The sequence below is a fragment of the Phaenicophaeus curvirostris genome, chromosome 8, assembly GCF_032191515.1.
Source record: "Phaenicophaeus curvirostris isolate KB17595 chromosome 8, BPBGC_Pcur_1.0, whole genome shotgun sequence".
In the NCBI taxonomy this organism is placed as follows: domain Eukaryota; kingdom Metazoa; phylum Chordata; class Aves; order Cuculiformes; family Cuculidae; genus Phaenicophaeus; species Phaenicophaeus curvirostris.
Window position 1 is genome coordinate 36051020 of NC_091399.1, and position 23266 is coordinate 36074285.

Here is a 23266-nt window from a genome sequence, read left to right on the forward strand (position 1 = left end):
TGTGGTCAAACTGCTGCAAATTAAAAATGTATGCTGGGAGCTGTGCTCTGCAAATGAGCTGGTGAAGCGCAGGCTCTTTTGCTGTGCAAGCTGCCGGAGACAGAAGAGGCTGAAGGCGGCATTTGCTGGCCAGCCACAGCATCCTCCTCACTCCCTCGTTGTGGAGGTGGTGGCAGTGGCAGCGTGTTGGTGGGTGGCAGACTCCCCATCTCCGGCAGCTAAGGAGGAATGTCTTCCTGCTGCTCATCAGGTCCAACCAGAGCATCAGAGGTCCCCCGTGATTCAAGTCCCAGGCAGACTGGCACTTAATGACACACTGTATTTTTCTTCCTACTTACACACTTCTCCTTCACCGTATTTGAACCATCAGCCCCTAAACCTCTGCTGTTTCAGCCAGAGCTTGGTTCATTGAACTGTGAACATCAGAGTGTAGCTCCACCGAGAGCTGCGATAAGGGATCGTGCGTTCTTGCTCGCACTCACGTGTTCCTTTGTTCTGACTTCCTGACCAGTGCAGGAGGTATGCTGTTGACTCTAGGCTGTTGTACATACATACTATGAAAATGTATGTCATTATTTCACACCTTCCTCTGGTTTCTGTGTGTGGTGTATTGCCTGGATGAATCATACCTGGTTTTGCAGGTACAAGGTGATTTTCATTCAAATAGATTTCAACCATCATACTCATATTTGGTTTGCAAATATAGCAAAAATCTATATATCTGTGTATACTGCAGATTCATGGGCTAATCGGGTGCTTTCCAACTAGCCTTAGTTTTGTAAATCTGAAGTTATATACACGGACAGAGAGGTGCATGTGGAAAGCAATGCACAGCTCCGGGAAGCTGTGTGCTGAACTGTTGCTGTTGTCAAGGGAGGGCACTTTGGCAAGACCAGGTTCCCAGAAAAAGCCTCATCACTTCTACAGCTAATCATACGCTATTTTTTAATTGCGGAGATTACTTTTTAACTGCAGAACTTGCTAGATAGGAAATGGAAAGAAAGTTTAGGTTGATTCTCACAAAGCTGCGAGAATAAAGTCCCCTCTGAAGACTGGCCATAGTGTAATGTGATTGAAATGGAAAAATACCAGATCTGTTTCTTGGAAAGTGAGAAGGAGACTTTTATTTGCAGTGGTTTGCAAATATTTTCCCAGGAGCGACATAGCGAGCCTGGCAAAAGAGGGCAGGAGGAAGGTGAGGCAAGCGAGCCACACTTGTAAACATACTCCTTTAACTCTGCTATTGTTATCTTGCACACAAAGGGCGCCACAAGTTGTTTACAGCAGTTCATGTTATTCATTTCTGCTCCTTTTTTTCCCCTCAGCACCATATCTTCAGTTATATGACATTTTTTCTGGATTGTGATAGTGTCCGGATAGATGGTGGTGGTGGAGTGGTAGAAAGATGCCAGTTGATTAAATGTGCTGCTTACTATGTGCATTTCATGTCTGCTGTCTTAACATTTTTTTGTTAACCACTGTTGCAACGGAAGAAAATGCTGAAGTTTGACAGTTGGGAGTTACTGCCGACTGTGTGCTGTAAACTATATCATCCCTCTGCCTTCTCCCTTTCTCCCCCTCCTGCTTGAAACCAAATGATTTATAAAATGCCTTCACATTCTTGAGTGAGTTCACACTATCACCTCCAGGCACTGCATTGAGGAGTCTTAGGAGTGGATGGGAAACACAGGTCTGATAGCTGGTATTTTTCTCTGAAAGAAAAAAAAAAAGGCAAAAAAGGGCTGATTAAATTTAAAGGAGAAAAGTTTCCTGCTGTGCCCCAGAGTAAATCTATAGCCAGTGAAGCACTTTCTAGTACACAAGAGATGTACGTGGTTATAGTGTTTTTTTATTATTGCACACTGTCATTGTTTTCCATTTTCATAAGATTCAATTAATGTAATCATTTTAGAGTGTCTCTAATCATTACCTCCCACCCTCCCTCATTCGTACTTGAAGCAAGGGGATCTGCTGCAAGCCACACTCTGGGATGAGGAGCTGGCACCTTGCTCCTGTCACTGGTAAAAGGAGGCGCAAGAGAAAGACAGGGCTGCCACAGGGGATCTGACTATTTTTCTTGTCTCTCTGTGGTCTTTGCAGAATGCGCGGCTGGCACCCCAGGCCCTGGCTGCCATGTGCCCTCCCGTGGGCTCCCTGCCCTGCCAGCCCCCTGCAGCCTTCGCCCTGCCCCAGTCACTGCGGTACTAGGGGACAGAAGAAGTGCTGCTTGGGCGGTGCAGTGTCTCTCTAGGTGACCCAGGGCACAGGCCAGCAATTTCCTGCTAGATTTTAGCCAGGCATAAGGATGTTGACCACCATCTTTCAGACTGTGGGGGACCAAACCCTTCGCTGGCATTTCTTTTCCCAGGATCATAAGAGAGGAATACTTCTTACGTAGCTTGTAACAGTCACTCACAAAGAATTTAGACCTCTGTCCCTGTTACTTTTCTATTTCTGTTCCTTAGTCTTAAAATCCTATCTGTAACATTTCTTTGACAGCTGCATCCTCATCTGAAAGCCTGCTGGTGTTTGGGGGTTGTCCCCACCTGACCAGCTTTGCAGTGCAGACCACCTGCAATTTTCCCACATGTTATATCACAGAGTCCTTAAAAATGAAGGAATTCACTTTCAGGAAATTTCCAATAGCAGAATGCAGAGAGCTAGCCGTGTCCCCAACGCCGTGCAGAGGGGAGCCAATTTTATAGTACAGCAGAGCATGCTATAGCTTGAGCTGCAGGAGGAAGGAAAGAGGGGAGAAGCAGGAGAGGATGGACAGCAGCTTGATGGACTGAGGCGGCTGTGGTTTTGAGGCAGGAAGGGAACCCCACAGATTTTTGTGAGGGAAGGCAGAGAGAAGTGATATGGTGGTGGCCCACAGCTCAGTTTAAAGCTGAAAGGAAAGGTTATGACAAACTGAGCAAACGGCTGAGGAATAAAGCAACCCAGTATTAGTGAAACCAAATTTCTGTCATGGCCATGAAGGATGCATTTGCAGTAGGACAGGGAGCCGTCCACTGTTAAAAGGAGAGAGAAGTAAAGATCATCCCATGTACAATATAAATGTAAGTTGTTATTACTACTATTGCTATGTCAGCCGTAAACTGTTCCCGTGAGAGTGGAGATGGAACATCATTGAAAAAGAATGTCTTACTGTGAAATGGGCAGCAGAAACAGTGTGGCATTATCTGCCGGGTAATGAATTTACCTTGGTGACAGATCATTATTCCCTCCTGCAAATGAACCAGATGAAGGACAGGAACACAAGGATAACTCAGTAATACTTGTATTTTACAGACTTCTGAATGTAAAAAACAAACAAACAAACAAATGTAGCCAGATATAAACATAAGGATAAAGAAGCATGGCATGTCAGGAGACATTGCCTATGGCAAAATATAAGGCAGAAAGCAAAATCTCTGCTAACATGATATATGGACTAAGGCTTGGATTTCATCCCACCTAACATTAGGAATTAAAATGAGCCACCAGCTATGAACCTAAAATCCTCACTCTCCCTCTATTATCAGTGGAGATATTGGGTCTTCTGGGAATTCATCTCTCTCTTTGTTGAACCTCAGGGAGTTTTAAAAATGATATGTTGCAGCTTAATGCTGTAATTGCTCTGGACCTGAGATTCTGCTGCTAGAGTAAGTCACCCACCCCTCTCCTCCTCATCATCCTGAAAAGCCAGAGTAGACAAAGAAAGAGTTTGCTGCAAGAGCAAAAGTAGATCTAACAGGGAACCTTGACTTGGCTGAATGACTTCTTCAGGATCGAAGAGTAAGACAGTGTATCTACCACCCACGTGTACTTTTTTTTATTTTTTATGTTTTTCTCTTGACTTCTACAAAATGGGAGTTTCTTAGATAAATTATCATCTTCGAGAAGTGTTTATATGCTCTGTGGAAGAATGTGTCTAGGGATGGGCATACTTGCAGCAAGAACTTCCTCTTCAACTCTTCCAGTGAAATTTTCTTCCAAACTGCCCAAATTAAGCCGTTATTCAAAAGTAAAAATGTTTTGTTCCATTTCTTGTTTTCATTCTTTTATGCATCTGGGGATCTGCTGTGAAAAAGAGCCGATTCTCACAGGATGTCTTGCCTAATTTTGCACACAAGAGAGGTTCAGCTATTCCAGTTACAATCAGATAAGAATCTGAAATATTGGGATCACATCCATTCTGGGTTGAACTCTGAGACTTACAAAATCCATCCATCACTATTTTTTCCTTTATTTCTGTATTTCAGTAATACAGGCAAAAAAGTAACAGATAAGAAATGGATGTGTATGCATTGTAAACTGTATGGACGGGCTTCTTTTATACCTGAGTTGCTTTACTTTAATGTGAAGGTCTCTGTGAATAGAGTTGCTCTTCCATGTTCATTCTTTTTACCTACTCGACTGTGGATTACTGTTAGAACAAGCCTGATGGCTGTCACAGGGCAGGTGAGCCAGGCTGCTAAGCTTGGTCCAGATTTTAAGTCCTAGCCCCTACAGTACCTTCACATTATCCCAAATACATGCAGCTGGGGAATCTGTCACAGGGACTACACCCCACTGCCACATTTCTGCATTCCTGTGTATCATACTATGTCACACAAGGCTAACTGCTAGAGGGGAGTAAGAGGGTCTAGAGAGGCAAGCCTTCCACCATAGGAAGAGGAACCCAGCCCCTACCAACAGATTAATCTCAAGTCCTCCTCACCTATACACCAAGAGGGTGTCTAAGTTGCTGGAGGCAGCCTTCTGGGGTGAGGCATTCTGCTGTTGTCTGCGTGTTGCTGTTGTCTACTCGGTTTCTTGAGGTGATACCCCTGGAATCACCATATCTGCCACACATAGGTGGAGCACATGAAATTAGATTACAGTCCCTCTCTGCCCCTTCTGTTTACTTTTTAATCTTGAATCCTTCATAATACACTCAAGATTAGTGAACTTGGAGGCTGTCTTTGGGCTGCAATTTGAGCGGGTTACACAGAAAAAATAGATACAATCCATGTTCTGGCCTGACTTTGGCCTGAACCTGGAAAAGTGAATGCCCCTGACACACCAACATGTGTCTGTAGAAGTACAGTAAACACAAACGGTGGTCACTGACCCTCTCTGTCATACAGTCCCAGGCCAGGAGTCTAGAGTTTTGGGCTGTCCGCCCAAGTACTTGTTAAATGTCCATTCTTAGTCAGTAAAGGAATGTAGACAGGGCATTCTGCCCTACAAAACACAAATTTAGAATACAACAAAGTCTCAGTCATCATGCAGAGCTCTGCTGCTGGTCTCCATATCCAGCAGGCTCTTGCCACTGGACTTAGGCTGCTAGTTTGGGACTGGGCTGTGGGAATTATACTAATACACTGTGGGCTCTCCACTGCCATCTGTAACCGTAATTGCCTCCCTAACCCCAAGTGCATCAGTCCTTGGGAATTCAGCCAGTAAGTCTGTGGGGCTTCCTCAGCAATACCTGGAGGAGGCAGAGCGCCAGCATAGCTTGGTTGAAGCCTAGGCTAGGAGATAGGAAAGAATAAGTCATCCGGTGGAGGGGTTGTGCTGCTTCTAAGGGGCATGATAAGGGGGTGACATGTTCCTTACGGAGACTTATCACTGCTTTTGCTAGTCATTCCACCCTTTGGTCTTCTCTGGGTATGTCCTACATAACTCATGTTAAGTTTATACAGACCTTGTTGGCCATCCAGAGATTCTGTGTACAGTGGGAGCACTTTGCTCTCTGCAAGCAGGCAATGAGGACAACCCATTCAGTTCCCAGTCCTCAGTCTGTAGAGCCTCTGTGGAGCGGATGATGCTGCACTAGGTGTCACTGCTATCTGGACAGAAGTTGCAAGCCTGTACGTGTTAGGCATATGATGTTTGTCTACAGTGCCCTTCTCTGCAGTCATAAGCATCAGGTTTTGTGCTCTAGGTCTTGTGCAAGCTTAACACATTCCTAGACAAGCATTACCATGCTTCCAGACCCATCCCTATCTGTCTTCTCTGCTACCAGTATATCCAGTATATTAGAGCTTTATTCCAGTCTTGCCTTGATATCCTGGTGCCAAAGGTGAGACAGCCCAGGCACTGCTGGATGAAAGATCCCTCCTGTCTTCCATACAGGGATCTCCCAGGGTGGCCCCGAGTGAACTCCATGAGGCCAGTAACATGGACAGTCAAGGACAAACTGTACCTATGTTGTCATGCCATGACTAGTGGAAAACCCCTTCCCTCCCTAGCCACAGAGATAACTGACATGTAAGCCTAGCGGAGATTGGTCTACATGAGATGAAGGCTTATCCAAGTTAGGAGTTTATTGGTTTGTGCAAAGAATAGAGTGGTAACAGTCTTCTGGAGAGAAAACACCAAGCAATGCAATGGAAAGGACAGTAGGTAAACAGAGTAACATGATTTGCATGGGATTTATTGTGAAATAAAGTTTGTTCACTTGTGGTGTCAGCAGAGGAGGTGTAAGAAGCAACTCTGAAGGGAGAGGAAAGCCCGCGGGGAAAGGTGGAGCTGGCTGATCCTTGTGTTCCATGCCCAGCATCCTTATTTGCACGTTGCATTTACGCTATCTAATCTTCAGCAGATATTTCTGCAGCTTCCATTATTGTGGTGTCCAGTCACAGCCTTTTAAAAGTGTCTTGGTGTGAAAGAGAGAGGAGTGCCAGGAAGGGAGGGTAAGAGGAAACAGCTGATGAAGTTGATGGGGTTTGTGTCCATATCACCCAGCAAAGTGAGGCAGGAAATCTGCCTGCCCTTGCCTGACCCTGGCTCCTCCGGCTCCTCCTGGATGCTGGGCTTTTCTAGAAAATTCTGCCATGTGCTCTGTGTACATGGATTACTCCTATAACTGTAAACTAACATGCAAATTTTTAAAAAAACCAAACAACCAACAAAAAAATAACACGGCACTTCTTTTTATAGCCTCCTAATTCTGTGTCCACTGGGCTTGAAGCTCCCTCGGTTCAGCTCCAAGCGTGTCTGCAGAGTAAACTTGGAGGGTACACTTAGCTACCAGCAGCCTAGGAAGGGTTTTATAGATCCTAAAATAATTACAACATAGCTGAGTCTGGTTGTATAATTTCTTGGCAATATACTAATTAAAACTAGATATTTACACAAAATGCTTATTTAAACTTAAGACTTTTAAAAGAACCTACATATAGTAACTATATATCATGGCTTTATTGAGAACCATGTTTTTCATGCAGATTGAATTCTCAAGCTCTGTTATTAACATAAATGAGCCTACAGCTTTATGTTCAGGCCTGAATACTTCCAGGGCATGTGAATCATCCTGGTATTTCATTTCACCATCTAAAATTATTTTTAAAATACTGCATTTTTTTAACTCACTGTTTTATGGCAATTAGAAATGGCTGTGTGTTTACTAGGAACAGAGTCCAGCAGAGCTGAGTGTTTAATGTGATGAATAGTGTTAGGAGCTCAAAGAAAAGTCAGATGCGTGTCAACACTTATCAAAGCTGTTCTGCTGCTCAGAATGACTGTTCGTGATACTTGTTTCATGATAAACTTCCTCAGAACACGATGTTACTGGAAAAAAAATGATCCACTCTGAGAAATACGCAGGTGACACAGTTGAGTCAGCAGCTTGCAACAGTGACACAGGCTTACGTTTGTAAAAATCCCCACTGAACTTTTGTCTTCTGTGTGCGTATATCATAGCCTGAAAATCTGTCACCTCAAAAGTGTCCCGTTTCTTGTGTTCACTTGGCAGCTGTCTTAAACTAACAAAAACCTTCCCACCACCCTAGTGAAGAGGTAGATTCCTGGGCTTAAAAGTCTTAGTAGTCACAAAACTTTCCTCTTTTATAAGTAATTCACTGTATAAATATTAGTATCTCCAGTGACCACTGATACCTTTGGGGAAATGATAAACATGGAAAAATAACAGACCACTGTGGAAACCAGAAAATACTTCCTCCCATACGAGAGGGTTTAGTTATTGAAGTTGTAAGCATTTCCCATGCACAAGCATCTCAGCATTCATAGGTGGAAACTACCTCATGCTGTGTTTGAAATATCAACTGATTTAAAAGAAGGCTTTGTGCTTCACCATGGACCTTTCTTAGCCTCCTGCAGATGGTCCCTATTGCTGAAAAGAGACGTGACTTGTGAGATGGGGAGACCTCCATGCCATTTTTCCATGCTGCTCTAATCCTGCTTTACACTTATAAAGGACTTTGGTCCTTAAGCCCTCACCCTCTTTCTCCTAAATATTAAAATTATTTTCATGAGTGTCATACCGTATTAAAGCAGAATGAAAATGGGTTTAACAATTGCTGGCATGGGGCTTCTGTACAGCATGTGTGTCACAAATCATGTCACTTTTCAGCAATAGGGCTGCTGCCAGCGGGAGGCTCAGAAATGCTCATGTTAATCAAAAATTTTAATTTCAAATCAAATTGACAGTTTACACATGGTGAGAAATGCTTCTCACCATGTGATATTTCAGTATGCTACACTGGGCAAAATGGGTGCACTTTCCTGTTAAGAATTTTGACTGCAGTATCTGCAAATTTATGGGTTTCAATGTATTGGGTATGGTGAGTAGTTGATCTAAGGAAGCCCCTTGGAGAATAGGAGACAGAAGGGTTTTCATGCAGCCTGGCACTGGTGAGCCGCTGTTGGCACATGCTGCTGGAGAAATGACAGGTATTCAATAAACATCACTATGGTTAAGAGGAAGATTTAAAAGAGGGAGGGGCTGCAGTGCTTTAGATAGGATTTGAAACAAATGTGCTTATTTCAGTCCATGATTAGTCTTAATACCTAAGTATTCCACACCAGTTTTTAAATATCCTTACATTTATTTTCACACTGATGTTCTTCACGCAGCATCAACAATAATATTTATGGCACTAATACAGTAGCTAAATTCTAATTTGAAGTAGTGTAAACCCAAGTAAACTCTGCATGTACCAAGGCATGCTCTGTCGATGTGAAGACCAGAACATGACTACATGTCGCGTTTATGGGATACAGCTCCAGCATCTGCCCCTCCAAGCCCATAATTCTGTCAGCAGCATTCTCGAAGACAGTAGACAAAATTCAGGAGATTTCAGTTGATACTTAAGGAGGAGGAAGAGGAGGAAGGACAGTTGCCAGAGTGTGTGCAATCTGCCTCCCACAAACGAGTCGTAAAAACTGATGTTTTCAGGCTTTACCAGAAATATGATGCTGACATTAAAAAAATGACCAACTGAAAAGAAATTATCTTTACATTATTCTCTTTAGGAGGTTTTTCAGCTCTCAGGGGATCCTGAGGCTAACATAATGCCTAGTTCTTGACACTAGAGCTTTCATTTTACACAAGCCTTACAGGGGAGAAGGAGCAGGGATGGCAGTACCCAGCTTCCTGTATCTCCCCGTCCGGTGCCTGTATTTATGATTTGCCTGCAAGGGTGAGAGGGTGTGTGGGTGCCCATTGCTGGCAGCACATGCTGTCAGCATCCCTGGGAAGCTCAGGGAAACCGAGTGGTTTCTCTGGGCTCATTTGGACATTGAGTCGTGCTTTAAACTGTGAAGCCGAACTGGCAATATCACCACAGACCTTGGAGATCGCAGCTGTCAGTGCTCTTGTAACCAGGGTTGATATGAAAATATGAAGATAAATAACTCCTTCATATTATTATTTTCAGGGAGGCAGGCTTTTCTTTTTATTACACTTTTTATTGTTGGATGCCATAAATATTCCAGAATGATTATCCCAGGGTAGATTTCATCTCATTTACTTTGAAAGGCTTTTGAGGAGCGCATTATTTTATAAGCTGCCAAATGAATATGACCATTTATATTGATTTTTCTTCTTTTCTTTAATATTTGCTTTTTGGATTGAGGACCTGAAACAGAAATATGCTAATTTAAGACATCTGTTGTTTTTCGAGCTATAGGCCCGTATCAGTATTAATGCAGTTAGTTTATTTATCGAACTTGGTATGTGGTAGAGAGGGAGATTCTTAATTTTTATCATGATATCAAAAAACTGCATTTAACATTTTTCACCCACATGAGTACTGAAAAGTACCCTGTGTTAGGAGTCATCAGAAATGAAAAACCACACCAGACATTTTAGATCTTGGAGAGGTTTTAATTGCACAAGGTCCTTAACATGAACTCAAAGGGCTTTCAATGTTTCAAGAAGACCTTTGTCTTCAAGTGAAAGGAACTATACTTGTGCCCTCTACTTGGACAAAACCTGACATGATTAATTCCAATCTATAATCATTTCATTAGCATTAATAAGTTGACATTAATTTCACTATCTCTGCGCTTAAATACAAAATTATCTGAATCTCCTAAGAGATTAAGCTGGTGTGGATCCATGCAGGATTGGGCTGTTGGTGATACAGCCGGCCTGATGCCACATTTGTTCTGGTCTGTGTTTATCAATTTATTACCCAGACCCTGGAGCTCAATGTGACACATATTGAAATAATAATTAGGCATTGTTATTGTTAGAGATTCTAAAATGGCATGAGTGTGAAAGGGGACACACAGTGTATTTGTGTTCTGATTCATCTTGGGAGAACACCCATCGTGGTGGGTCAAGTGGATTCCCTAGTGAAGGCATGGGAGTCCTTTCTCCAAGCCACATGTTAATTCCCAGTGGCCATCGAGAGTGTACAAACTATGGAAACGGAGCTGAACTTGAGCACTGTTATTAGAAGCGCACCCATGAAAGCTAGCAGCGCTTCACAATTTTACTGTCTGCTAATACAGACTTTTTAAAACCCAAAAAGGCAAATCATGTACCAATGGTTTTGCATATTGTGAAGGGTTAACAAAACTTTCATTATCACACTCTATTAAGCCAGGACCAGGAAACAATTTCTAATCAACACTCAGATCTGGGCAGGGATTGTGCAGTCTTTTGTAGGAGGCCTCAGATCTGTGTTCTCTATTCTCACATGCTCACTTCCAGCTGTTGTCATTGAAATCCCACATAATCTCCTCGGGTCAAAGGGCAGTCATCCATGACTGCCGCTGTTAGGAGGTTATGCTGATTTCTGTTGTCAAATATTGGCCTTTTTCTCTTTCAATCACTCCCATTCTACTTTTTTTAACAAGAAAGATCCAGCCTAGAATTGTATTACATGACTTTAAAGTCTTAAAAGTGTTCCTCTATTGTACTAACACGACATGCCCTGGACAGTCTAATCCATCCTGCTATGGGCCACAAAGAAAGTTCTGGTGCTTCTTAAAACCTCAGCCAAAGGCAGGTAGGCAAGACGGAGAGAATAACAGTGTATGTGACACGTGGCCCAGCAGTAATTTTATAAGAAAATGTGTATTTTGTTCAAGGTGAGCTTTTGCTGGGGCATTAAAATGCAATTGGAAATAACAAGGCAAAATAGAAGTGGGAGCATTTGTCAGGGAACAAGAAAGGTTTCTGTATCAACTTTAATGCATAAATCTTGCTTAACTCTGCTATAAGAAGTCCATCAATTAAGAATGTGGTGCAATTTACCAGTAAAGGTTTATCAGTTAGAAATTTGAGGAGTGCGTTTTGTACAAAGCAATTAAAATGAGGCCTTTGCGCCAGCGCTGGAGATTGGTATTTGGGGTCTGTTGATAAATGCAGCTTTTGTTACAGTTATGTACAATATTGAGGCATGTGTACAGCTTCTTGGTGCTGTCTTCCATCTGAATAGGAGAGACCTTCACCTGCACTGGATATTGCAGCTGGGATGGTCTCTTTGCTCTCCACAGTGTTTTAGAAACAAAGTTAGCGTATAGAGTTTGGCCCCATGGGTTTAGCTTTCCATTTCCAGTATGGGATAGTGACCAGCTGTCTCTTGGTGAGCTTCGCTGCCATAGTCCTGGGCAGGGAGAGTAGGTACAAGCATTTGGGCAGGGGCTGGTCTCAGCCCGAGGTGCTCCCCGCTGTTGCCCACGCATGCTCTGGAGGTGGATGCTTCCCAGAAGTGAGGTGCAACATCCTCCCTGTCCATGCACATGGTGCATGACCACTGTGCCAGACTCCCTGTGCGACCCTGTGTCTGCAGAGGGGTGTGTTTCTGGGAGGAAATGTCTTGTGGCTGCGTGGCTGGGTCAGTCCAGGCTTAATGAACTCACCTTCTGATTAAGCAGAATGTAAATGTTGTGAAGGTCTTGACTGAAGCTTTTATGTTCTGTCTTTTCTTTTTGCTGGAAAACACAGATTAGGACTAACTGTGTCCCTCCCATCTTCTCAGCCAGTGCAGCGATGGAATAGCTAATCTTTTGGGAGTCCTCGGGGTGATCCAGGTTCCCTCTGATAACATCCCCTCTCTCAAGGCCTGCATGTGCTGTGTGATACAGACATTAATTTTCTAATCAATATTATTGCTCCACATTGTTTGTGAAACATGGGATTATCTAGATAGAGGATAAAACCAAAAGGAATCAAGTTGCACTTTGAGCAGAGAGGGCTTTTCTTTTAATCAGGCATTTGGTTAAGATAATAGGCTTGAGACCCTAATTGATTATTCCTATTTTAAGGTTTTAAGATGGCTATGTATAGTGAGATGCTGAACATGAAACAAAGCTTTAGAAATGGCTTCAGTGCTAGTTTGGGGCACTTGTGTAATTTCAAAACACTGAAAAGGAATCAGTCTCCCAAAAAGCTGTTCTCCAAAGCTTAATACATTGTCACTCAGGCTGTAGTGGAAGAAAAGTAACTGGAGTCGGACTTTTTCATCTTCAAAGGGGAAACTTTCATTTTTATTTAATCCTGAATTCCAGGAAACCAGCTGTATCTCTGTTTAGAAAATACGTTCTGTATTTTTGGTGCAATCAAACTGTTGTATAATAAAAATTATACTGTTGGATTACGCAAGGAAGCCTGCTAATTAAATAACAATAATACCTTGAGCACCTTGAAAACATCTTCTGATATTCAATTAAGGAACAACAACTCGATGAACTTTAACCTATAGTGTATATTCAGACTTTCTACATAAAAGTAATTGCATCAGTCATGATTTTCTCAAGCTACAACACAAGCTTTTGATTGGTAGTTCAACGTCTGAGACTCCTTTTTACAGCATTAATTGGGAAAGCAGACAATACTCTCCCTGTAAACCAGATTTTAGGACGAAGGTTAGTTGCCTTTGTACACGTTTACTCATTGAAATAGGAATGTTTGCTTAATAATTCAAAACAAATAGCATTAGACAACAAGTCCTAATCCTGATTTCTCCTCTGCCAGTGTAAATTAGGAGAAAATTAGGTGAAACTCTATTTGATCAGTGTAGAAAGACTTGTTTAAAACTTCTTTGAGGTTAGAATTAGGCTCCAGCAGGTCAAGCCTTTTTGTCTAGCTTCTTTACTGCTGTCTAGAAGAAGAATATGTACATCACATTATGAATTTTGTCTCCAATTATAGCAGTTATCAAGTTATGGAAAGGTGTTTTTTACATGGTACTTGTTACGATAGTGTTGCTTCGTGTTTGTATGCGATACCGAATGTGGGATTAGGTAATGGCCTATTATTTATTAGTTAGTATCCTGCTCTGTTTCACTCAATTCAGTCTTATTAGCTTGTGTTTTTCTTTCCTCCTTAGGCAAAAAAACTATCATCTTTGTGAGCAGAAGTGAGGTCTTGTGTAATAAGCTCTAGCTGGACCTGGACTTGGGTTGGAGGCAATGATTCCACAATATATTTAAATACCTGCTTAGCTTTGTCAGCCCATCTTTATTTGGCAGCACAAAAAAAAATGTTCTTTAGTCAAGCATGTGATTAAAATTAAGCATGTGCTCTAACTGTTTTGCTGAGTCAGGGCCTGCCTTGGCTAGCCAGGTGTCTTAATTTATACTCAGAACTTCAGTGAATGAGCTCTGTTAGTTTTTTTATAAAGTGAGTAAAAATCCTCTCATCCTCATTTGGAACACCTGCTTTACTACCAAAATGTGACTGTCACACAAAGCTGCAGAGATAACCTGATCATACACAGCAATTTCCATGTCCTGTCTTTGGGATATTTAGCAAAAGTATCACAGTGCACATATTGCAGTAAAGTGCTGTATGAAAAGTAAATCTTGCAAGCTTTCAAGACGTTTAATCATCTTTTCAGTAAAAGAGCTCATTAATGCTAACATCTGCATATGAAATTGCTTGACTTCACCTATTTTTTTCTCATTCAGAATTAAGTGGAACAGGAAAATTGATATATTTTTGCATTTTGACCCCTGTTAATAGGCGCAAAATGTTTAATTCACATATTTTGTCAATCCTGCTCTTTCCGTGTCATTCTTTTTTTACGTGTCTAGCTTCTTTGTCCTGTTTCTTTCATTTTCTTGTTGCACTGTTATCACAGCTCAGCAAAAGCTACAGTCTTAGTCCTGGATTTTGCAATCTGAACCATCCAGGCAAACCTTTAATCTTTCATGCAGTTCTACTGAACTGCAAATTCACGGACCAACCGTGCATCAAAATGAGTTCGATACAACTCTAACCCAAGGGCATTGCTTTTATGGGTATCAAGATATTATTAATGATTGTCGAGACAAGCCTCTGATTTCCTAATGTTTATAAGTAAATAGCAAATTGGGAGAATTGTGAAATTCACCTTACATTTGTGAAATGTTTATTTTCAGTATTGAAGGATGAAAGATGTAATCATTCCTGTTGTGTGCTGTTGTTTAATGATTACTGTTGCTTGCATACAAATAAGAAATTTTCGTATAGAAGTAAGTGGGCATTTCAAGTATAACCAGCAAAATAAGAGTGAAGTTATCAGGCCCAAGCTAACTTACTCAGCTTTTCTCATGCCCTGCAGGACCCTGAGAGCTAGGATGTATTTAACATCGTTCTGCAGCATTTTCATTTCTGGTTTTACCTGTGTTTGCTAGGTTAAGGTAACTGGTTAGCTGTGCAACAGTCTTGTTTTTATTGGATGATTATAATGGCTCTAGACTTTCCGTTTAAAAAATCAGCCCACTGTCCTACCGTAGCTGTAATTTGGTTTTTACTTTTATATTTAAATTTCACCTTCACTCTTAGTGCAATAGGAACCTGCCTGAGAAATGCAGGTGGAAATGGACACCGGAGCAGAGCCAGTGTGGTGCACTGTGGAAAACCAACACGTGACAGATGTTTGTAACATCGCTGAGTGCACTTCTGGAAGTTGCTCAGACACTGCCATGATGAGCACAGTATGAGAAGTTATATAGCATAGACTGGCTTCCCTGCAAAGGGCTCTGCGGAGTAGTAAGTGTCCTGGCCCTGATCCAGCAAGGCACTTAAGCATATGCTTAATTTTAGGCACATGAGTGGTTTCAGCGAAGACCTAAGAGAATTATTTTTAATTCACAGATCATTTAATTCAATAGGCAGGTCTGCTGCAGCATATGAAAAGTAGATCTTCATATTAAAAATACTTGGGAAATTGTCAATGAACAAACGTTGTGTATGGCCAGCAACCATTTCTAAAAAGCAGAATGATGTAGTCATCACTTTTATTATGGCAAAATATAAAGTAGATCAGGAAACACATTTATAATTATCTGAGAGCTATTTCCAAATTGAAAATAAGGAAAAATAAAAGCTTGTAAGAATGTTTTTTCACTTGAAGTAGAGAAAAATTTATTCTCTTGATGTAAATAAAAACCTTGTTTGCAGATTGAGGAATTTGTTTGTGTTGAATTTCAGCATCAATTTCAATATTTTATAGTACATTTATCTACAGCTGGAGCATGACAGATTTGTGTATATTTATATGTTTGTGTACATAATACATATGTATACACACATACACAAGGATGCCCAAAGATATACATATACACAGTTTGAAAACTCATCATTATTGCTGAAGTATAAAAACATGCCTGATGTAGAAACTTGTCTCAAGTCTGTTAGCTTAGTGACTGCATTCATCTGGCACCATAGGATGCTCACAGAAACCAGAAAGTAGTTCTGTGCAGGAGCAGAATTCACTGAGATCTTGGCTGCAGAGGAACGGCTGATATCCCTCCAGATCTCTCCCAAACCTTTCCCTGACACAGTCCCTGACATGTCACTGTCTGTAGTGCTGCATACAAGCTGTATTTCTTTTCCTTCCCATTCTGCAGTAGAAATGGCAATGGGTTATGGGTTTGAATTTTTTTTTAAATAAATTCAAAAGAAAGTGAGGAGAACAAATGTGGAGTTTCCATTAGTCCTGTTGCTCTGGTCATTAGAGGAAGGTACAGGTCATGCTGTGATGAGTGCAGGGTACCTGAGAATATACTGAACATAAAGAAACGGCACTGAATCTGACAAACCATTAACAACGGAGCAGATGGTGCCCCAGCAAAACATTCAGTAATATATGTGTGCGTGCGCTGGAATCAGTAACTCTAAGTAGGACAACCTAAAAAGGTATGCCACTTATCCTGTGGACAAGTAGGACTTTACAGTTCTTTCAGTAATCTCTTTATCCTGAGATTTGTCCTTTGACCCTGATTTCAAAAGCAGGAGGTCAGTCTGGCTGACTAACTGCAGACCTCTAATTGAAGTCCAGATATGTCCTGCATGAACTGCTGGATCCCACTCTGCACACTTACACTGGGCTGCAACCTGAAAGCTGCTCCTTTTGTAATTGATCATACCCGTGAAAATTAAATGAACATTTGGTGGCAGACATGTTTTCAGAGAAGAAGGAAAATACTGTTATGTAAAGTGTAATAACATTTTGATACCGAGTGTAGAGGCATTCCTTGCACAAGGGAGGCGAGCACAGAAGTGTACACCCTGGTTCTCAAAGACAGTCCAAAGTTCAGAGTTAATACTTTTCTTATGCAGATATATATTTTTTATTTCAAAAACTAGTTTTAAATATTAGGAATATTTTTTTTTGTGGGAAAGACATTTTAAACTTTTTTTAACCAGCTGCTGTTTTAAGATTTCCCTGGTGTAACCTTAGAAAATGAAGACTACATCTTTAAATCTTGTTTTGTTTAAATCAATAGGTAGATAATCCTGATCAGATGTTTCTTTAGAGAATAATGTTTAAAACGATTATGGAACTTAGCTGTCCTGTCTGTTTCCTAGGTACAGTATTTTCATTTCAATTGTGAAGTCATTAGGGGTCATCCAAGGTAACTGTTTATTAAAATAGTCCTCTTTTGTTTCAGATTTCCTGTTGAGATGCTTTAACATGTAAAAATCTCCCTGCTGATGTGTCATGTTAGCTTTCCTAACCTCTAGATAGAAACCACAAAGCAGCCTACATAGCTGCATGACTAGTTACCCACCTACATAAACAATAATTACTGCTAAGTGGGAAATTAGATGTCACATTTTAAGTCTAAATGAAAGTAAAGCATTTCAGAATACTGTCATTAAATGCTTAAAGCTAATCGCAGTTCTCTCACTCTGTTTGTTTTGTAGGACATTTGGGCTTCCAGGACAGTTTTGTCACATCAGGTGTTTTCAGTGTGACTGAGCTAGTAAGAGTCTCACAAAGTAAGTATCGTTTTGTGGCTGGTTTGTATGGTTTCTGCTTTCCCAAGTTTTTTCTTTGATTCTTACCGTGCCCCTTCTCCAGTCCAGAAACAGCATCTTGAGAACTGAGTGTCTCTTCTCCCTGCTTTTCACCAGTGGACAGTGTTTTATGTGCCACATCTTTTAATCTGGGAAAATAAAATAGCATAATTACAACAAATTAAATAAAAATATTTTAGTTCTGCAAACTTTAATGTGTAAGTTGATGAGGTCGTCTGGTACCCTGCTGAAAATGTGCAGGCTCTGTATCAGAGTGCAAGTAAATGTCTGCAGAGATCAGCTTACCCAGTGAGTCCCTTGCTGGACCCAAGGACTGTATTTTACACAGACCTCTAGAAACAGCACAATCTGTGCACATGTGCCTGGAAATTTTCTTATGCTGCTTTAGCACATTGTGTCTATCCGTGACATGCGTACATGCGTTTGTACACCTGCAAATTGGTGAAGTCATTAATAATGTCAACAACTATACCAACTCCAGCTCTGATAATCTCAGTTGTGCAGAAGCACACTGTTTGACTTTGCAAGGCCCATGTTTTCCATTAACCGTACTGAATTCTGTCTTCTAGAGGGATTTGGGGTTTGACCTTTAAAGAATGCTAATGCCCCCAGTATGAATGACACACTGCAGCATGATCATTACAGGCTTGTCAATACTCACTAACAACAGTGAATTAAGAGTACCTGTCACCACCCTGTTTCATTGATCAAAGGTGCATTGATTGCATTTTGCTGTGACATAATCCAGATAGTCCAAAGAGAGTGTATGGACAGTCTCTTGCAGAGAGACTACTGGTGAGCCAGAGCCATAGGACCTACTAGGCCTTTGGAAATGTTTTCTGCAGCTGGTGTAGAACTGTGCAGTAGCATCACATTGTCACCCATTACCACTGTTACAGCTGAACCACTCAACTACATGCCCCTTTAAAATATTTAGGGCTTGTAACTAGTCTCTTTAGCACAGCTAATGATAAAAATTGTTCTTCTAGATAGCAGGAATATTTGTTCATGTATTGACTCTCAGCATGTAGTTTATTTCCTTCGGGGGCTGGAATCTAAACTGGCACAAACTTAGCAGAGAATCTGTGGGTTTGAGTTAGAACATAGAGTTTCTGTAAGGGTTTTCTTGTTTTATTTCCTCTTTTGGAAAGACTTGCACTAGCTAGTAAATTGGCTTTATATTCAAAAATAGGATGCTGCGAGGACAGCATGGCAAGTGGGAGATAAATGAATGTCAGAGTTACATACACTGGAGGCAGACATTTCTTCTGAGTTTTCTTCTGAGTTTTCTTCCATGGCAACTGGTGGAAATTTTGTGAGAAGGGCAAAGTTAATAGGACTTAAAAGTCAAGAGGAGCTGCTGAGTGCTCAGCACATTTGCAAATCAGTTCACTCACTGCAGTGCTTAAGTAGGGACTTTGACATCTAACTCACTGTACTCTGTGCACTAACTAGCTGGTACCTGCAGCCAAGGTGGACTAAACCAAGTCATTGCCAGCCTTTGAAAGTCTCCGTGTTATTTCACTTTATATCAGTGTGACAGCATAAGCCTTTTGAAGCCCAAAGGATTCACCCTCCCCCTCTGCAAGGCATCCCACTTCACCACAATCTTATCTTCACTGTAGGAGCCCTACACAGCAGAACTGCCTCTGGATTCTGTCATCCAGGCTTCATGTGTGCACAGGACAGGGCTGCTAGAGAAGTGCCCCGGCTCAAGCCTTCAGCCTTCACAGCCAGCCCCAGTCCCAGCCTCCCTGAGAGTTGGGCAGTGACCTCAGGAGTGTCACATTTCATGCTTATTAATTTTCCATGATATTTTATCACAAATAAATGAAAATACTTTGTATCAGAAATCCTACCATGCAGCATGTTTTCCAAACTGTGCACTGTGCCTGAGATGTTCCCTCTGCTTGCCATTGAAGTGCACCTCCTCCAAGGATGGTTCATCTGCACACAGGACGAGCAGGACAGGCATGAACTTTATTGGAAATAAGAAAGAAGGTGTTGGTGGGCAAAATAAAAAGATTCACCTTTTATCTGTTCCAGACACAGGGATTTGCACTCTTTTTCATGGGCTATTTAATAATCCTGGGAGGTCAAGACCTCAGTTTTATATCCTGTCCACAAGCCAGCACTTCTACCAGAAACAGTGTTCCCAAAGCAAATTGGGATATCACTTCAGAACTGACTCAGAGGGAAGTGTGCCAGCAACTGATTTAGCTACACTGCTTTTGAGAGCATCCTGGATTTTCCTTGGAGATGCCCCAGACATGTACTGACCAGCCATAAATTTGTTTACTTTGTGAAGTCTGAGAAGCCCACCGCCTGACATGCGGAGGCGACCCAGTAGGATATGTTTAGTGTCGAGTCTAGCAACAAATTCCCAGCAAGGTCAGTATGAATTCACATGCTAATATTCAAAGAATTACTTAACATAACAGAGCAACAAAGTGATTGCTGCATATTTGCCTGAATTGGCTGGCAAGGTCCCTTAAAGTGTGTGCTTTTCAATATAACCCTTGCTGGGTTGTCTACGTGTAACTGTCTCGATTTGAGACCAGTCCACGCGTTGCTTTCATGCTGGGGAGCTCAGCTTATGCAGCCATCATCCAAACTCACCGACAGCTGTTAACAGTCTGTGGCTTAAGTAATCAAAATGTCCTCAGTCTGTTCTCTTGGGTTTACTTTCTAAAAAGTTGTTGCTCCTTCACAAACCACCATGCCTTGGGAAAGAACAAGCATGCTTGTCCATAGTGAGCCCTCACATTTAGCCTCCACTCTCTCTCTGAGTGTGCTCTGTGTTTGCTTTATAAAGAGGTTATTTTTGTGTATACCCATTGTCATGTTTTTTCCCATGCTTGCTTTTGATGTTGTGAAGGTAGAAATAAGTGATTTCCCTCAGTTTTAACCAGCCTGTGGTTTGCTGCTGCTATCTAAAATTAATCTTACGAAATATTGTTGGTAACAGTTATATGCCAGGTTAATTTGGTAAAGTTCCCCGAGGTCCACATGACAAGGTGTCTCAAGTAATAGGCAGTTGTGTCCATCATGCAAATTTGGGGAATGAATTAATCAAGTGAAAGGTCAGCTGTTACCATTATCCATCTTACCCATCAGTACTGATGATCAGTTTCTGTGAGCTAATGAACAAGTCTAGACTGTTTTGGTAACAGAAACTTGCTTTCTTCAGTCCTATACATGCAGATTGTCTTTCGAAATGCTGCCCAGCTACCGAATCTTGCAGAGCCTAGTAAAATAGAGAAAGTAGATCATAAATTTTCATCTGGAAAACAGATAGTTCCTTCTCCAGCCCATCTGAGGTGGGTGTTGCACACCATGCTGTCAATTCCCCTACATTATTAGCAGGCAAAGGATCCGAGCTCTTCTAAATGTTGTCTGTCACCCTAGATACTGGGAAGACCCCTTCAGATAACAGAGACTTCATTCTGCTGTCTCTAGAGAGGTTTGGGCTGACAGCAAAAGGCTGAGAAGGAGAAGCATTGGAGATATGTGGGTTTTGTGAACTGACAGCCAGTTGTTGGCCAAGCAAAACCTCCCTCTCTACATGTGTTAGAAATAGATTCTGCTCACTGTGTGCAGCTATCTGCAGGATGCTGGAGGATGCCTTCTGCAGAGGGTGATGGCAGAGGGGTGGCTGTGGTGCCAAGCCACTGCCGAGGGTACAGTCCTGTTTGCGTGGCAGAGGCTGGGAGGCCATGGCAGGCTGGAGCAGGGAGACAGGCAAGGGGAATGCTGTTCCTTTCTTGGCTTTGAGTCTGCACCATGTGCTCTTGTGCAGAGAGCTGCTGGGAAGATCTCCTCCCTTGGAGGTCCTTCAAGCAGGCAGATAAACGGCACTGCCCGGGATGTGAAGAAAGATTTAGGATTTATGAACATTCACTGGAGCCAAATCAAACATATTTGTTTTGTGCTGCATTATTTGTCAAAATGACATCATTCTTCGTTCTAATAAACAAGGGAATTCTAACTGCACCCTGGACTGAAAATGCCATGCTTTGAATTTTAGGACATTAGCTGTGTGCAGTAAGGAGCTGTACAGAGCAAGTGGGGTGACTTTTAATCCTTATAATGAGTCAGTGAAACCACAAGCACACAAGCATACAGGCAGTTTCTTACCGCTCCTGTATAAACACAGAAATGGTCCAGCTAATCATCCCTGAGACAGTTACACTAATTCCACAGGTAAGGTGTGCTTTTGTGGCCAAGGTATTTTGAAAAGCTCAGGATGCTGCAAAACCGAGGCTGCTGATCGCAGCGGGTGTCAGACTTGCAGGTAGCACTCGCCGTGGTTAGCAGCTGCCTTGCCAGTGGAGGCAGGGGCTGAAGCTGTCCTTGCCATGAGGCAGGTGGACAAGTGCTAGAAAAAGTAATTGCATCACTCCAGGCATGGAGCATGGGTGCAACAGAGAAAGTGCAGCTTCCTCATGAATTTCGTCCAGCAGCCACGTACGGCCGAAACAAACGGCAGGGCAAGCCCAGCTGGCCCCAGCATGTGCTGGAGACTGGTGAAAAGTATGGGGTGCTCTGACTTCTGTCATGGGCCAGGCAGGCAGCCGCAAGGGGCAGGGAGGGTGCTGCTCCCTCCCCATAGCCCAGGAGAGAAGAGGCTCTCCTCCACGCAGAGCACATGTGTGAATGCCGGGATACAATAAAACAGCTTTCTCTAAACAGCAGCCTGTATGTTTTCTGCTGTACTAAGCATTACAGTAGTGAAGGCAGTTAAAGTCAGCCGCATGAAAATTAACATTTAAAAAGATACTCTATAGTCCTTAGCAAAGCACTGCTATCCAAAACACACTGTTTGGGCTCGGGTATGAGACAGGAAAAAAAAAAGATTGTAATAAAAAATAGACTGCGGGCATAGAGTGAACAGTTGCCGTGACCTTGCCTTTTGTATGCCATTACACAATTCAATGGCAGTCCACTCAAACCTTGCTCTCGATCAATATCCTATTAAAGCAGCACAAAAAGTCTCTATAAACTTAGTGGTTAGCTATGTTTATAAATGGAACTCAGCATAATTAGATGGTCAATAGCAGGCTGTACTTGTAATTTTAAAATGAACATCACACATTTCATATCTGTTGTATTCGGCTAAACCTCTTTGAATCTAACGATACAGTGTGTAGGAAACAAAGGCCTTGCAAAAAAAACAAATCCCAGCTCCCCTTTCCTCTCGGCAGCACAGTGTGTTTCCCTTTGTTTATGGAGTCACAACACAGGAAAAAGTTTATTAGTCAAATGTCATGTTTCTCCCATTTAACCTTAAACACATTATCACTTCTCTGCAGTGTTACACATGTAATGATCTTAGTCACATCCCAGCCCCTATGTAAAAATAAATACATAAAAATGGAAAAATGAGAAACTACATATTAACATGACTAAAAGAGAGTGCCACATTCTAAGGAAGACAAATGCCAGCCTGGCTGGTTTTATTTTGTGGGTTTCCTGCTCTGTAATTCAATAAATTTTTCAAAATAAATATTCCAGTTGGGTTAAGTCAGAGGGCTTTTTGTTAATTTCTCTGTTAGTTTTCTTGACATTTTGGGTGAAGATCTGAGCTAACAAGTTGGCAGCAGAGGGAATAGGCTGGCAGTGTGATGCTGCTGCCCTGTGTCCCCTAGAGAAGACTGGTGCTTGGGCAGAGGCGCCCACCTTCCTCCTTCTTTTGGGCAAACTAGCTCCTCTTGCCCCTAAAGAGACTGAAATGTGTCCCCCATGTGCGCAGGGAATTTTTTGTGACGCCAGCAGCTGAAATGGGAGCAG

At 42.0% G+C, this 23266-nt stretch overlaps 1 protein-coding gene across 15 annotated transcripts in view; it reads left to right on the plus strand.

The window, feature by feature from the left end:
- The window catches only part of NFIA (nuclear factor I A), a 358619-nt gene that overhangs the window by 250623 nt on the left and 84730 nt on the right, over window positions 1-23266 (plus strand). For all 15 annotated transcript variants that reach the window (XM_069861900.1, XM_069861899.1, XM_069861898.1 and 12 more), the window contains one exon: window positions 17363-17437. In XM_069861900.1, the coding sequence (XP_069718001.1) occupies window positions 17363-17437 (75 nt within the window). The remainder of the gene's footprint in view (window positions 1-17362; window positions 17438-23266) is intronic.